The sequence below is a fragment of the Spinacia oleracea genome, chromosome 4 (genome assembly GCF_020520425.1).
Source record: "Spinacia oleracea cultivar Varoflay chromosome 4, BTI_SOV_V1, whole genome shotgun sequence".
Taxonomy (NCBI): Eukaryota; Viridiplantae; Streptophyta; class Magnoliopsida; order Caryophyllales; family Amaranthaceae; genus Spinacia; species Spinacia oleracea.
The window spans coordinates 27141707-27157524 of NC_079490.1; the positions used below are offsets into that span (position 1 = coordinate 27141707).

At 36.0% G+C, this 15818-nt stretch overlaps 1 protein-coding gene across 1 annotated transcript; it reads left to right on the plus strand.

The window, feature by feature from the left end:
* Positions 1-723: 723 nt before the first annotated feature.
* Positions 724-2406, plus strand: LOC130471412 (uncharacterized). Its single transcript, XM_056841516.1, has one exon. It carries the CDS (start codon positions 724-726, stop codon positions 2404-2406), a length of 1683 nt encoding a protein of 560 aa, XP_056697494.1.
* The last annotated feature ends 13412 nt before the right edge of the window (positions 2407-15818 follow it).

Sequence of the window (15818 nt, forward strand, 5' to 3'; positions counted from 1 at the left end):
CAATGTCTTGCTAACAAAGAGTTAGAAGCTATTCAGGAGTATAAGATCAAACATAAGGTTTATTTGGATTTTTTGAGTCAGAAGGCTAAGCTGGCATGGATTAAGGCTGGTGATGAGAACACAGCCCTGTTTCATCAAAGTATTAAAAGTAGAAATATTCAAAATCAGGTGTATAGTATACATGATAAGGAAGGGAGATGGAGAGACAAGCCTGGTGAGGTTTCAGAGGCATTTATTGACTATTACAAGCTCCTGCTGGGTAGTGTGCAACAATCTAGAACTCCAGTGATCAAGCAGGTTGTCCAAATTGGTCCAGTATGTCAGGAAAATCACAAAGCAATTCTTACTGCACCTTATACTGTTGATGAGGTGAAGGCAGCTCTTTTTTCTATTCCAGGTGTTAAGGCACCAGGAACTGATGGGTTTGGTTCTTACTTTTACAAGGACACTTGGCACATTGTTGGTAAGGAGACTATTGATGCTTTTTTAGATGTTTTACATCATGGTAAACTGTTAAAGGAAGTGAATCACACAGTTGTAACTTTAATTCCTAAGACTAAGTGTCCAAGGAGTGTAGGTGATTTCAGGCCAATTTCTTGCTGCAATACATTGTATAAGTGTATTACTAAAGTCTTGTGTGGTAGATTGAGACAAGTGCTTCCTGATCTTATTTTGGAGAATTAAGGTGGTTTTGTTCATGGTAGATATATTGTTCACAATATAATGGTAGTGCAGGACGTAGTGAGGCACTATGGTAGGAAAGGAGTGAAACCTAGTTGTCTGATGAAGATAGACTTGCAGAAAGCCTATGATACTGTGGATTGGCAGTTTCTGAGAGAAATGATGGAATACTTGGAGTTTCCAGTGCAGTTTGTTAATATAGTAATGGAATGTGTCACTACACCTATGTTTTCTTTGATGATCAATGGCTCAATGCATGGTTTTTTCAAATCCCAGAGAGGTTTGAGACAGGGTGATCCCATCTCCCCTCTTCTTTTTGTTATCTGCATGGAGTATTTGTCAAGGATATTGCAGAAGATGAGTGCCTTGTCACAGTTTCAGTTTCATCCTAGATGCAAAGAGGTTAGGCTCACTCACCTATGCTTTGCTGATGATTTGATTCTGTGCTGCAAAGGTGAATATCCTTCAATTTATCTGCTCTTGCAAGCTTTTAAGTTGTTTTCTAACTCTTCTGGTTTGAAAGCCAATCATCAGAAATCATCCATATATTGTCATGGAATGTCTGATGGTGATGTTCAGAGGGTAGTGGATGCTTCTGGTTTTGTCAGAAGCACCTTACCATTTAAATATTTGGGAGTTCGCATCTGTTCCAAAAAGATTTCTGCAGCTCAGTGTGGGGTTTTGGTGGATAAGATGATTACTAGGATAAAAATATGGAGTTCTAGGAACCTTTCCTACACATCTAGAATGCAGTTAGTTAATTCTGTCGTGCTTAGCTTGCATATGTACTGGACTCAGATATATGTGCTCCCAAAGAGTGTTCTTCAAGATATTGTGAAGATTTGCAGGGCTTTCCTTTTGAGTGGCCATGCTTACAGTAGTAAACCAAGCAGCATTGTCTGGGAAAGAATTTGTTGTGACAAGCAGAGTGGTGGATTGGGATTTAGAGATGTCCTGTTATGGAATATTGCTAGTATAGGCAAATATGTTTGGGCTTTGGCCACTAAACAGGACAATGTCTGGATTAAGTGGGTTACCTCAGTTTACTTAAAGGATGGGGAATGGTGGGATTATCAGCCTAACAATACAGCTAGCTGGTATTGGAAACAGGTATGCAGTACTAAAGAGAAGCTCAAACTGGTGTTTACTGAAGCAGAATTTGGTGCAATGTCTAAATATTCTGTGAAGCAAGTCTATAACAAGCTGGCAGGTAATAGACCTAAGGTCCATTGGGACAGATTGGTGTGGAATAGGCTTAATACCCCAAAGCACAGGTTTATTTCTTGGCTAGCAATCCAATCCAGGTTGCAAACTACAGCTAAAATGGCTAAAATTGGTATCAGCAGCTCTGCAAGTTGGTTAATTTGTGGACAGAAGGATGAGGATCATCACCATCTTTTCTTTGATTGTTCCTACAGCAAGCAATGTTTGGTTGCAATGAAGGCATGGTTGGGAATTAACACTACTGCTGTTGATTTACATCAGTTATATAGAAGCATCAAGCATGGAAGACACTCTAAATTCAGAAAGCAGGTATACTATGCAGCAATTGTGGCACTGGTGTACTTAATCTGGAGATGCAGGAACACTAGTCTATGGGATCAGTTGGTTCCTGCTGTTAAAGTTACAGTTGGTACTTTGAAGCAAACTGTGAAGAGTAGAATTCAAGCAATCTTGCCTAAATATGTAAACAGGAAAGACAATAGTTGGTTTGTGAGCTTATAAGCTTTGTATTCCTAGTTGCTTGTTGTTTTGCTAACTTCTTGTTGAAATGGTCCAACCTAGTTGGTTTTTTTCTCTTGAAGTTAGTTTAGGTTGTAATTGTTTGAGCCTTAATATTATTCTCACTTGCTTAGCAAAAAAAAAAACCTAATCAGGAATACCCCCTTCCCCCCCAAAGAGACTTTATCAATCCCAAATTTCCCCCAAACTCGATTCACAAATCCTGCCATCACATTTTGGGGTGGGTTTGCCCCTAAAATGTAGCAAATGATCGAGGATTGCTAAAACACAACCTCATCCTCAATATCCTCCTCCTCAATCTGAATCATCGTTGTTTTAATCGGAATTGTCACATTGTTAATCGGGACTTCATCTGCAACTAATTGATCATTCTCAGTTGCTCTATTTTCCGAGTTTCCTAACTCTCGCCCTGATTGAAAATACGTAGACAGCGTCTTACCCGCACTTAAGCCATTAATCCAAGCATTAAACTCCGTTCGTACCTGAGATTGTCTCTACAAATCCTTCAGTGCAGTCGAAGGGGAGAGAATTTGTTCCGCCAAAAGGGTTTCAATGTCTGGGTTTGTTTTCGGGCTTTCAGAAATCTCATAAGCATCCTCCAATGGAGAACTAGGTTGTTGTGCTCGCGTTACTGGTTTCGTCACTATCAAATTATCCTTCTGCTTCGTGCCATTGCTGGGATTTCTTGCTTGTTTGCGAGGTCGTCCCATGGTGTCGAAGAGATCGCCTCTTCGAAACCTCTCAAACCAAGCTTGGTTTAACAAATATTTAATATTTCCGTATCCGGAATTATTTTTCCGATTTCGATAATATTTTCGATTCTGACAATATTTCCGATTCTGACAATATTTCCGTTTCCGGCAATATTTCCGATTCCGGCAATATTTCCGATTCCGGCAATATTTCCATTTCCAATAATATTTTCCGATGCGTACCATGTTTCCGTTTCCGGCATCATCTACGACTTGGATAATATTTATATTTCCGATACGATCCATATTTCCGTTTGCGGCAATATCATCGTTTCCGGAGTATTCACTTGCTTGCCTTTGACGATCTTAGCTCCCACTGAAACCAAGATCCGTCGATTTCGAATATCCATAGATGGAGTATTTAATGCCATTAAATACTTGATCCATTTACATACTATTTGTGTGACCCTACGGGTTCAGTCAAGAGTAAGTTGTGGATTAATATCATTAATTCCACTTGAACTGAAGCGGCCTCTAGCTAGGCATTCAGCTCACTTGATCTCACTGAATTATTAACTTGTTAATTAATACTGAACCGCATTTATTAGACTTAACATTAAATTCATACTTGGACCAAGGGCATTATTTCCTTCAGTCTCCCACTTGTCCTTAGGGACAAGTGTGCATTTCCTAATTCCTTTGTCGCTTGATGCTTGCTCTTGAACATAAGGTAAGAGTTGTCATCCTTATTACGTCCAGAGGTGTTTCTCGGTTTCAGAGTTCAACTGATCAAATAAACAGATAATCATAGCCTATGATTCATCCGAGCACGGCCATGCATTTTACAGTTTCTAGCTCTCCGAGTGGCCTTGTACAACTTTTAAGCATCTCATCCCGATTTATGGGAGGACAATCCCAATCTTGCGATCTTGAGATTAGACTTCGTTTGATAGGTGATTACCTGAGCGTTGCCTTTATAGCCTCCTTTTACGGTGCGACGGTTGGTCAACGTCAAAGTAAGCAGTTCTCAAACAAGTAATCTCAAATCACTCAGGTATTGAGGATTTAGTGTCTAATAATTTTAATGAAATTTACTTATGACAGATTTTCATCTCTTACCGTAAAGTTTCATAGGTCTGTCCGATACTAGTCTTCCCAAAGTAAGTATCTATGCAAATGATTATAACATTGCCATGTCCACATAGTTCAAGAAACAGAACTACTAGTCATCTTGCATTCTAGTCGTCTAACGTTTTCTATGCGTCCATCTTTATAGAAAACTCCAACCAGGGACCATTTTCAAATTTTGACATTCAAGTTCACTTGATAGACATTTCTTAGTCACAGGACTGGTCCTGACATTCTATCTTGAATATATCGTCAAATTGAAGGGACTCATCATTTAATACTAAACCAAGATTAAATGGAATATGAAAATACATTTCATATATGATAAATGTTCAACCCCAATGTTTTACAACCATGGGCCTCAATCCCATCTTTAAAACAGTTCATGGAATTCAAAGCTATGCTTGATTTCCAGTGCTACAATGTGAGTGTTGCTTCTCACTTGTTGCATAGGTTTAGTTATTACGCTTTGCCAATCTTAATATCCTTTTCATCGAATGTTCTTCGAGATACGATGATAAGATCTTTTGAGTTTGCTTATTATGTGATCTAGTCTTTCTTACTTCGATAGTGGTTCTACGCATTTTTGCAATGAAGAACCATTAAGTCAACAGACATGTGATCTACCCAAGTTCAGTGAAGAACTCTTTAACATAAACAACCCTGTTTTATTGCTTCTTAGGCAATAAGTACTTTTACTTCAACTGTATAGGTTGCTAGTGATGCTTTGTTTGGATTTACTTATCCAAGCAGTTCATGGATATGTGGAAGACTTTCCAGCTGTATCTTAGAACATAGAAATTATTATTTTAATTTTCCACGCAACAACTCATGGTCTCCAATCCATGTTGCCATTTCAAAACACGATGCTCTATAGCTCGTCCTTGCCAATGGTTAACTCCAAAGGAATCTTGCTTGATCCTTTGCCAGTGTTTATGCGTGTAGCATCAATATTTAGCATATCTTTATTTCCTTGAATCAAGAACTATTCCTATGTACCTTTTTAAGTACCATAAGTATTCTTGATTTCAATCTAGTTGATCTTCACTTAGATCAATAGAGATTGGTATATGTTCGTCATGCCTAAAGTCATACGATACGTTTTTGGCGATCCTCATATTATATCATACATGATAAATTCTTTTGCAGAATAATTCCCAATTGAATTCTATTCATGTAACTTTAGCTCATTCTAGTTTCAGTAGATACTGAATCAAGCTAAATTTGTTGACATATAATATAGGTTTAAGAATATCACTTGGATCCTTTGATGTTTAACTTAGTAAATGCTTATACATAGTTGAAACATTCATTAATTAGATTTATTCACATGGGTCGAATTTCTCCAATGGAGTATTTCGTGTTTGATTTAGTAAATGCCATTACTTAATCTAAAACAATATTATAAGATCTTTGTAAATAGATCTTAATACCTAGTATGTACTAAGTTTCGCCTTGGTCCATCATTGATGAATAATTTCAAATCTAAGTCATTAGCATTTGAATGTCATTTCACAATAGAGAGATATGTGTGTGATACACATAGGACCAATTAAGTTTTATGTACTCCCACTAAACTTCTTATACATCTATAAGAATCATGTACATTTTATGAAACTAAAATGCTTATTAGCTTCACTAAAATACAGTTCCAATTCCCAATTGCTTGCTTAAATCTGTACTTAGATTTCATAAGTTAGCTTTCCTTTTCAAGTATTTATTTGGATCCACAAATCCTATGACATACCATGTACATAGTTTCTTCCAACATTTGATTGAGGAATTCGTTTTTGTCATCTAATTGCCATATGTACCAATATGCAATCATTGCTTGAATTATAGACTTAAGCATATATTATGATTATGCATGAGGTTTCAACACAATCCACGCCGTGAATTTGCTTGTAACCTTTAGCAACTAATCTAGCTTTGTGTGTGAACACAATTCCATGTTTGATGGTTTTTATCCTTAAAACAAACTTGCCACCAATAGGTGTGAAACTATTCTTGCGAATCAACAAAATTTCAATTTTGTCATCAAAACATTGAGTATGTTTTTATGGCCTTTAACCAATTAAACATTAAGTCTATATATGGCCTCTAACCATTTTAGGGAATCTAGGTTTCGTCATAGCTTTCTTACAAGTCACAAACTCATTAATCTACATGATAATAGTTTGACTGCAAGTTGTAGGTTTCTTCACTATCTAATAGAAGAATCGCATAGCTTCAGTGACTTGAACTCCATGATTCTTCACTATCTAAAAGAAGAATCTCATAGTTTCAGTGACTTGAACTCTATGCCTACTTGGGTATAGAACATCGATCAAACAATAGAATATCAACTGCCACTTGAAAGTCCTTTGAATATTCTGTTCTCCTTGAAGCACTTGTAAAGTCTTCTAAGAGATGTCTATTCTTTAAAAGCCACTTCTAAAGTCCTTAAAGAATACGTGTTCGGATTTTCTAAAGAACTTCGAAAAGCCTCCGGAATGTCCGGAATGTCCGTTTATGTTTGTTGTTCGCCTTGAAGACTTTCGAGGTCTATTTTCTCCCACCTCTCATTTTCGAAACAAATCTCCAAAAGGACATCATTTCGAGCAAACAAACATTATGTTCTCAAACATTCGTGCTAGAAACAATACCCTTGTGTCTCATTTGAATAAATCACAATGAAACATATATCTATACTTGGGACTTAGTTTGTTAAATAATAAACACTAAGCTCCCACTGAGTTTAGAACCTCTTTAGATATATATTATGAAAACATATTCTGAAATTACTTTTCAATAGCTTTGACGAATTTGGTTTAGTTTGGTGGTAGTTGAGCATTTTGAAGGAAATAATGCCCTTGGTCCAAGTATGCATTCTATGTTAAGTTTAATAAATGCGGTTCAGTATTAATTAACAAGTTAATAATTCAGTGAGATCAAGTGAGCTGAATGCCTAGCTAGAGGCCGCTTCAGTTCAAGTGGAATTAATGATATTAATCCACAGCTTACTCTTGACTGAACCCGTAGGGTCACACAAATAGTACGTAAACGGATCAAGTATTTAATGGCATTAAATACTCTATCTATGGATATTCGGAATCACCGGATCTTGGTTTCAGTGGGAGCTGATATCGTCACAAGCAAGAAATGAATACTCCGGAAACGATGATATTGCCGGAAACAGAAATATGGATCGTATCGGAAATATAAATATTATCCAAGTCGTAGATGTTGCCGGAAACGGAAACATGGTACGTATCGGAAAATATTATCGGAAATGGAAATATTGCCGGAATCGGAAATATTGCCGGAAACGGAAATATTGTCAGAATCGGAAATATTATCGGAATCGGAAAATAATTCCGGAAACGGAAATATTAAATATTTGTTCGAAACGGAAATTAATTCCGGAATCGGAAATATTAAATATTGTTCGTATCGGAAATGAATTCCGGAACCGGGAATTTAATCGGAAGCGTATCGTACGAATAAGCATCGGACGAGGCCTGCCGGACGAGGGCCCAGCACGAAGCCAGGCCATCGCCCAGCAAGCCAAGCGCGCCACACGAACAGCCAAGGCCACGCCAGGCCAAGCACAAGGCCAGGCCCAGCAGGCCATGGCAGCGCGCGCATCAATGGGCTGCGAGTGGTGCTGCTGCTCGCGTGGGCTTGCGGCTCGCGTGGGCCGAGCGGCCGTGTGGGCTGTGCGCGGGCATGGCCTGCACGCTCGTGGGTCATGCTCGTGTAGAGTTTGTGTTCACATACGAAACCTAAATTGTGTAGGATTTGTTTGATGATTAAATTCCTAATCCTAAAAGGATAAAATTAATTAGTTAGAGTCCTACTAGGATTCTAGTTTAACTAATTAGTATCCTAATAGGATTCCAGTTCCTTTTCCATACCTCTATAAATAAAGGCCTAGGGTCATTATTTGCACGTACGATTGAAGTATTCAAAGGGTAAGTTTTTGAAAGAAAAATCAGCCATACACTTGCAAACACATAGCCGAAATTCCTAGTAACCTTAAGGGCGATTCTAGTTGGTCTAACTTGAGGCGGATCCGGACGTACTTGGACTATCTACGGAGGGAGGACATTTGGAGTCCTAAAGACTTGTTCTTGTTCGGTTCGGGCTCAGCTAGGGAAGGCACGCTACAACATGTATGCATCTATTCTATGCTAAATGATTATGTGTAAATAATATGCTTTCCTGGCTTTATGGTTTTTTCGCATGATTTATGAATTGTCATATGTATCATAACCTAACAGTGGTATCTCGAGCCTCTTATTATTTTCATAATCTAAATTGCATGAACATGGTTAAATATTACAAATTTGCAAGAATTAAAAGGGGTGATTAATTTTCGTAATTGTTAATTAATTGCAAATTGCGTTTATTTAATTATACGTACGCAATTTTTCGGCAGTTTCTTCGTTACTCATCCAAATCGAGTGATTTTTGTGTCAATTCCGCATGTAAAAGGCATTATAAAATTTTGACAAAAGTAGTTTTTTTCGGCCGAACCCAGAATTCTCAAATTCGAAGCCTAACTATGACTTTTCGGAGGTTTTAGTTTTTCGAATGCAAAATTTCGTAAATTTAAGATGTTAAATTAAATATTTGCGATTCTTGTTGATAAATCTTGAATTTTTGATTGACCTACTGTATATGTTTAACAAATTTGAATGCCTAGCCTTGTTAATTATGCAATCTAATTTGTAATTATGATTAATTTGTTGAAAATTGGAATAATTTAGAATTAATTTGATTTTCATAATTAGTTATAATTTAATTAGATACCTATGATTAAAAACCACCATAAAAATTGTAAATTTATGTTAAATTTTAAATTTTTATGACCTAGACTTGAATCCATGTTAATCGGAAAACAATTAAATAATAAATTTTCGATTTTTTGCCCTAAAATTATGAAATTAATATTATTTATTAATTTGTCATTAATTTTGAAAATAAATTCTTAATTTTTATGCGATTCGCTCATATAACTTGCACGCACAAAGCAATGGACGCTACGTGTTACCCTTAAGGGGTGTTGTATAGTGCAGGCATGCGACGACGAGCAAGGGAGCTCGTCGCCCATGCGGTACGAATGCAGCGAGCAAGGGCATGGTGCACGAGCACAAGGCAACAGCCCTGCCTTGTGTCGTGGGCTGTGTGCAATGGGCGCATGGGCAAGGGCGAGAGCAAGGCACGAGCAGTTGCGTGTGGGCAGCAAGCGAGCTGCGCCACAGAGCGCACTGCCTCGCGCAAGCGTGCGGAGCCTCGCGCGCAGCGAGCGCAAGTGTGCGTGCGACGAGCGCTGCGCCCAGCGATGGCGTGCAGCGTGCTTGTTGCGACGTGCGACGAGCGCTGCGCCCAGCGATGGTGAGTAGCGTGCTTGTTGCGACGTGCGACGAGCGCTGCGCCCAGCGATGGTGAGCAGCGTGCTTGTTGCGACGAGCGCTGGCGTGCGCCTTGCGATGGGGAGCAGCAGCGATGCGACGCAGCGCATGGGCTGCGCGCACATGGCCAGCGATGGCTGTGTGCGTGTGGCCCATGGGCGTGCGATGCGTGGGATTGTTGCGTTGCGATTAGATCGTTTTAAAATTTTAATTTTGAAATTTTCAGTTTACGTAATTTTAATTAATTTTAAAATTAATAATTTAAAATATTTTCTTGGATTTTAATTTTGAATATTGTAATTATAATAAATTTATTTATTCTAATTATTTTACTAAAATTAAAATCATGAATTAATTTTAATACGACTGAAATTAAATTAAATTTATGGATTCAATTATAAATTTATATGAGCTTTAAATTTTAATTAAATTTGTATGTTTCCGGTTAGACTAGAAATACATTTTTATGTTTTAAATTAGTAAAGCATATGAGTTTATTGGTTTAAGTGGGAGCCCTTTTAGTCATATACTCTTGATTAGGTCTACAAATCCTTAAGGTTAAAACAACTTGATTAGAATTAATAAGGACTGAATAATTTGTAGATTATTGGTGCCCTTGATTAATTGCTGCAAATGTTTATGTGATGCATAATGTGTTTTACTAACCAGCTATGTGGGCCATTCATGATAATGAATGGGTGAATGATATATATTGTATATTTACTATTTTGCAGGTTATGAAGTGACTAGTATGGCCCAAATAGGATAGAAAATATGGTATGCGTACCATTAATTTGAATGTAATTGGTCTAAAGTACCAAAGTTGTTTTTCAATTCAAATATGGTCTGCCTACCATCAAATAGTTGTAATTAGTTTTAATTATAGCTTATCCTATTTGAAGAAAATGGTGCCTCCCACGGAGATTTTCAAGACGGACTTTGAAGTTAAAGCTTCAAGATGAAGTCGGGCCATACTAGATCACATTTATCTTATGCATGTTTTAAGTTATTTATTGCTTTTAAATATGTCTTAAAATGCATAAGATCAAAGCTTGATTATGTTGCATGATTAAGGATTTTAGTTCACTTAAAATCTAACCAACATAGTAAGAGCCTTAAGTTCCAAACTTAAAAAAATTGAGTTAAAAGGTGCCATGCCAAAATATACACTTGCTTGGATATCCTTTACATCAATCTAGTAATAGTTTTCGCTCAGCGAGGTGTTACTTATTGGTCCTAAAGGGGCAAGGTACACAAATAATTGTGAGTACATGTTAGTTTTGGTGAAACTCAACGATATAAGTAAGGAGTCCTTTTATGTCGTGGCAAAATCGATAGGTTTACCTAATAAGTTCTTAGACGTACCTATCAACCAAGAATAGTTTCTAGACTATTAGCAAAAGGCTTTTGCTTACCTAAAATGTTTTAGAATTGAGTCGACAAACTGTGCTTAATTCTTCAATGGTTTTAGGGTCTTGGAATCATTTTATTCACACCTGTCGGAACACATAATTCGAATAAAATGCTAATGACTTGTTTAAATTGCATGATTGCTTTCATTTTTAAGTTATTATTCATGATAAATGTTTAGACTTTGCATGCTTCAATGTATGTTTTAATTATTGTTTATAATTAAATATCTTGCTCTGCAATAAATCCTTTTAGAAAGGTAACAGTAAATTTCCTCGATTGGTAGTGAATTCAAGAACGATTCACGTAAATGAGAGAAAATGAGCGATTTAAAATGTACGTTTCTTTTAGCGACTTTTATGGTTGTTTTCGAGTATCAAAGTCGAATGGCAAACCGATTGGTGCTTGTGAATTCAAAATACAATGTAGTTTTGAGATCATAAAGCATTGAGTTTAAACACTCAGCTTTACCAATGGTTAACAGCCTAATATCTTTGTCCATTTAATTCTCGAATGAGTCTAGTCCCTAGACATTCGAATAGATTGATGCTTAGAGAACTTTAGAAGCTTCTTGTAAGATCATCTAGTTGAAACAGAATATTCAACATAAATAAAATGGTAAGAACTCTGTTGGAATGACATCGGACATGTCTAACAAAGTATAAAAGTCAACACTATAGAATTCAATTCTTAAGACTATAAGAAAGGGTACAAGAAATAGGAAAACAAGGAACAAATGAAAGGCATTTACGATTCCGTTTCTACCTATAAGTTTATGTTTAAAGAGAAGTGACCTAGCAATCAAACTTCCTTCGTATCATATACCGCTTGAGGTTCTTACTTCGGTAATAACTCAAACAATGGAAGCTAGGCTACACTAATGACCTACAAGTGGGAAATGAAGCATGGCAATGCTACATTAGTTGTAGGGTCATCTAGTTTGTTTTATGTCCTTTCAAGGCTGGAACTTAATGGCTATTTTGTTCCATAATCAGCATACCTAAATTTCTGCTTCAAACACAGAAAGACTCACATTCAGAAGAACAAAAACAATGCTTGTTTGTTTGTTTATTTGAATAAAATGGTCATTTACGGGTTGAGTCAATATGCTTGATTAAAACAAACAACTCTTTAAAGAAATTTACTAGGTTCAAATCAACCCCTTGATTTGAGTTCCACTAATCTTTGGCATTGTTGGTTAGACCATATCAATAAGTTAACATTCAAAAGCTCTATTTTGATGGACTTTTGAAAGTTCATTGATTTCTAAATCAATTTAAGACAACTAGTCTTACTTGTTGAAAGTAACAAAAGATATGAACTATTGTTAGAACGCCTAGACAATAGAGTTCAATGCTAAAGAAAGATTTTATGACTTTATTATTTCACATGGATTTGAGTGAATATAGGTTTATTTACTCAAATGTGATATAAGTTGAATCTGTTTGGCTAGTTCAAAGATTCAGAAGTATAAAATCCACTTGGCAAGAAATCATAAAGATCTAGGTTAGATCATGTTGATGATTACTTGAGACCAAATATGATCATCAATGATTGTGTGTTGTAATTTCACAATCTAGCTCCATAAGATATGGCATATCTATGTTGGAATGATCGAAGTCAATTAGTACTTGATTCGATCAATGATGAATCATAAAGACTTTTCCAATAATTTCTAAAACAAAATGCTCAACTACCACCAAACTAAACCAAATTCGTCAAAGCTATTGAAAAGTAATTTCAGAATAACTTTTCATCAAATATATCTAGAGAGTTGCAAAACTCAGTGGGAGCTTAGTGTTTGTCATTCGACAAAGTAAGGCCCAAGTATAGATATATGTTTCATTTGATTTATTCAAATGAGACACAAGGGTATTGTTTCTACCACGAATTTTTGAGAACATAATGTTTGTTTGCTCGAAATAATGTCCTTTTGGAAATTCGTTTCCAAAATGACAAGTAGGAGAAAATAGACCTCGAAAGTTTTCGAGGCGAACAACAAACATAAACGGACATTCCGGAGGCTTTTCGAAGTGCTTCAGAAAATCCGAACTTATTCTTTAAGGACTTTAGAAGTGGCTTTAAAGAATAGACATCTCTTAGAAGACTTTACAAGTGCTTCAAGGAAACAGAATATTCAAAGGACTTTCAAATGGCTATTGATATTTTATTGTTTTTTGTTCTATACCCAAGTAGGCATAGAGTTCAAGACACTGAAACTATGAGATTCTTCTATTAGATAGTGAAGAAACATGGAGTTCAGGTCACTGAAACTATGCAATTCTTCTATTAGATAGTGAAGAAACCTACAACTTGCAGTCAAACTATTATCATATGTAGATTAATGAGTTTGTGACCTGTAAGAAAGCTATGACGAAACCCATATTCCCTAAAATGGTTAGAGGCCATATATAGACTCAAATGTTTTAAATGGCTAGAGGCCATAAAACATACTCAATGTTTTGATGACAAAATTAAAATTTTGTTGATTTGCAAGAATAGTTTCACACCTATTGGTTGCAAGTTTGTTTTAAGGATAAAAACCATCAAACATGAAATTGTGTTCACACAAAAAGCTAGATTAGTTTCTAAAGGTTACAAGAAAATTCACAATGTGGATTGTGTTGAAACCTCATGCAAAATCGTAATGCTTAAGTCTATAATTCAAGCAATGATTGCATATTGGTACATATGGGAGTTGGATGACAAAACATCTTCCTCAGTCAAATGTTGGAAGAAACTATGTACATGGTATGTCATAGGATTTGTGGATCCAAATAAATGCTTGAAAAGAAAAGCTAGTTTATAAAATCTAAGTACAGATTTAAGCAAGCAATTGGGAATTAGAACTATATTTTAGTGAAGCTAATAAGTATTTTAGTTTCATAAAATGTACATGATTCTTATAGATATATAAGAAGTTTAGTGGGAGTACATAAAACTTAATTGGTCCTATGTGTATCACACACATATCTCTCTATTGTGAAATGACATTCAAATGCTAATGACTTAAATTTGAAATTACTCATCAATGATGGACCAAGGCGAAACTTAGTACATACTGGGTATTAAGATCTATTTACAAAGATCTTATATTAATGTTTTAGATTAAGTAATGGCATTTACTAAATCAAACACGAAAGACTCCATTGGAGATATACGACCCATGTGAATAAATCTAAGAAAAGAATGTTTGAACTATGTATTAGCATTTACTAAGTTAAACATCAAAGGATCTAAGTAAGATTCTTAACCTATATTATATGTCAAATAATTTAGCTGGATTTAGTATCTACTGAAACTAGATGAGCTAAACTTACATGAATAGAATTCAATTGGGAATTATTCTGCAAAAGAATTTATCATGTATGATATAATATGAGGATCACCAAAAACGTATCGTATGACTTTAGGCATGACGAACATATACCAATCTCTATTGATCTAAGTGAAGATCAACTAGATTGAAATCAAGAATACTTATGGTACTTAAAATGGTACATAGGAATAGTTCTTGATTCAAGGAAATAAAGATATGCTAAATATTGATGCTACACGCATAAATACTGGCAAAGGATCAAGCAAGACCCTTTGGAGTTAACCATTGATAAGGACGAGCTATAGAGCATCATGTTTTGAAATGGCAACATGGATTGGAGACCATGAGTTGTTGCGTGGGATATTAAAATATTAATTTCTATGTTCTAAGATACAGCTGGAAAGTATTCCACATATCTTTGAACTGCTTGGATAAGTAATTCCAAACAAAGCATCACTAGCAACCTATAAAGTTGAAGTAAAAGTACTTATTACCTAAGAAGCAATAAAACAGGGTTGTTTATGTTAAAGAGTTCTTCATTGAACTTGGGTAGATCACATGTCTGTTGACTTAATAGTTCTTCATTGCAAAATGTATAGAACCACTATTGTAGCAAGAAAGACTAGATCACAAAATAAACATACTCAAAAGATCTTATCATCTATCTCGAAGAACATTCGATGAAAAGGATATTAAGATTGGCAAAGCATGATAACTAAACCTATGCAACAAGTGAGAAACAACACTCACATTGTGGCACTAGAAATCAAGCATAGCTTTAAATTCCATGAACTGTTTTAAAGATGGGTTTGAGGCCCATGGTTGTAAAACATTGGGGTTGAACATTTATCATATATGAAATGAATTTTCATATTCCATTTAATCTTGGTTTAGTATTAAATGATGAGTCCCTTCAATTTGACGATATATTCAAGATAGACTGTCAGGACCAGTCCTGTGACTAAGAAATGTCTATCAAGTGAACTTGAATGCCAAAGGTTGAAAATGGTCCCTAGTCGGAGTTTTCTATAAAATTGGACGCATAGAAAACGTTAGACGACTAGAATGCAAGATGACTATTAGTTCTGTTTCTTGAACTATGTGGACATGGCAATGTCATAAGCATTTGCATAGATACTTACTTTGGGAAGACTAGTATCGGACAAGACCTATGAAACTTTACTGTAAGAGATGAAAATCTGTCATAAGTAAATTTCATTAAAATTATTAGACACTAAATCCTCAATACCTGAGTGATTTGAGATTACTTGTTTGAGAACTGGTTGCTTTGACGTTGACCAACCGTCGCACCGTAAAAGGAGGCTATGAAGGCAACGCTCAGGTAATCACCTATCAAACGAAGTCTAATCTCAAGATCGCAAGATTGGGATTGTCCTCCCATAAATCGGGATGAGATGCTTAAAAGTTGTACAAGGCCACTCGGAGAGC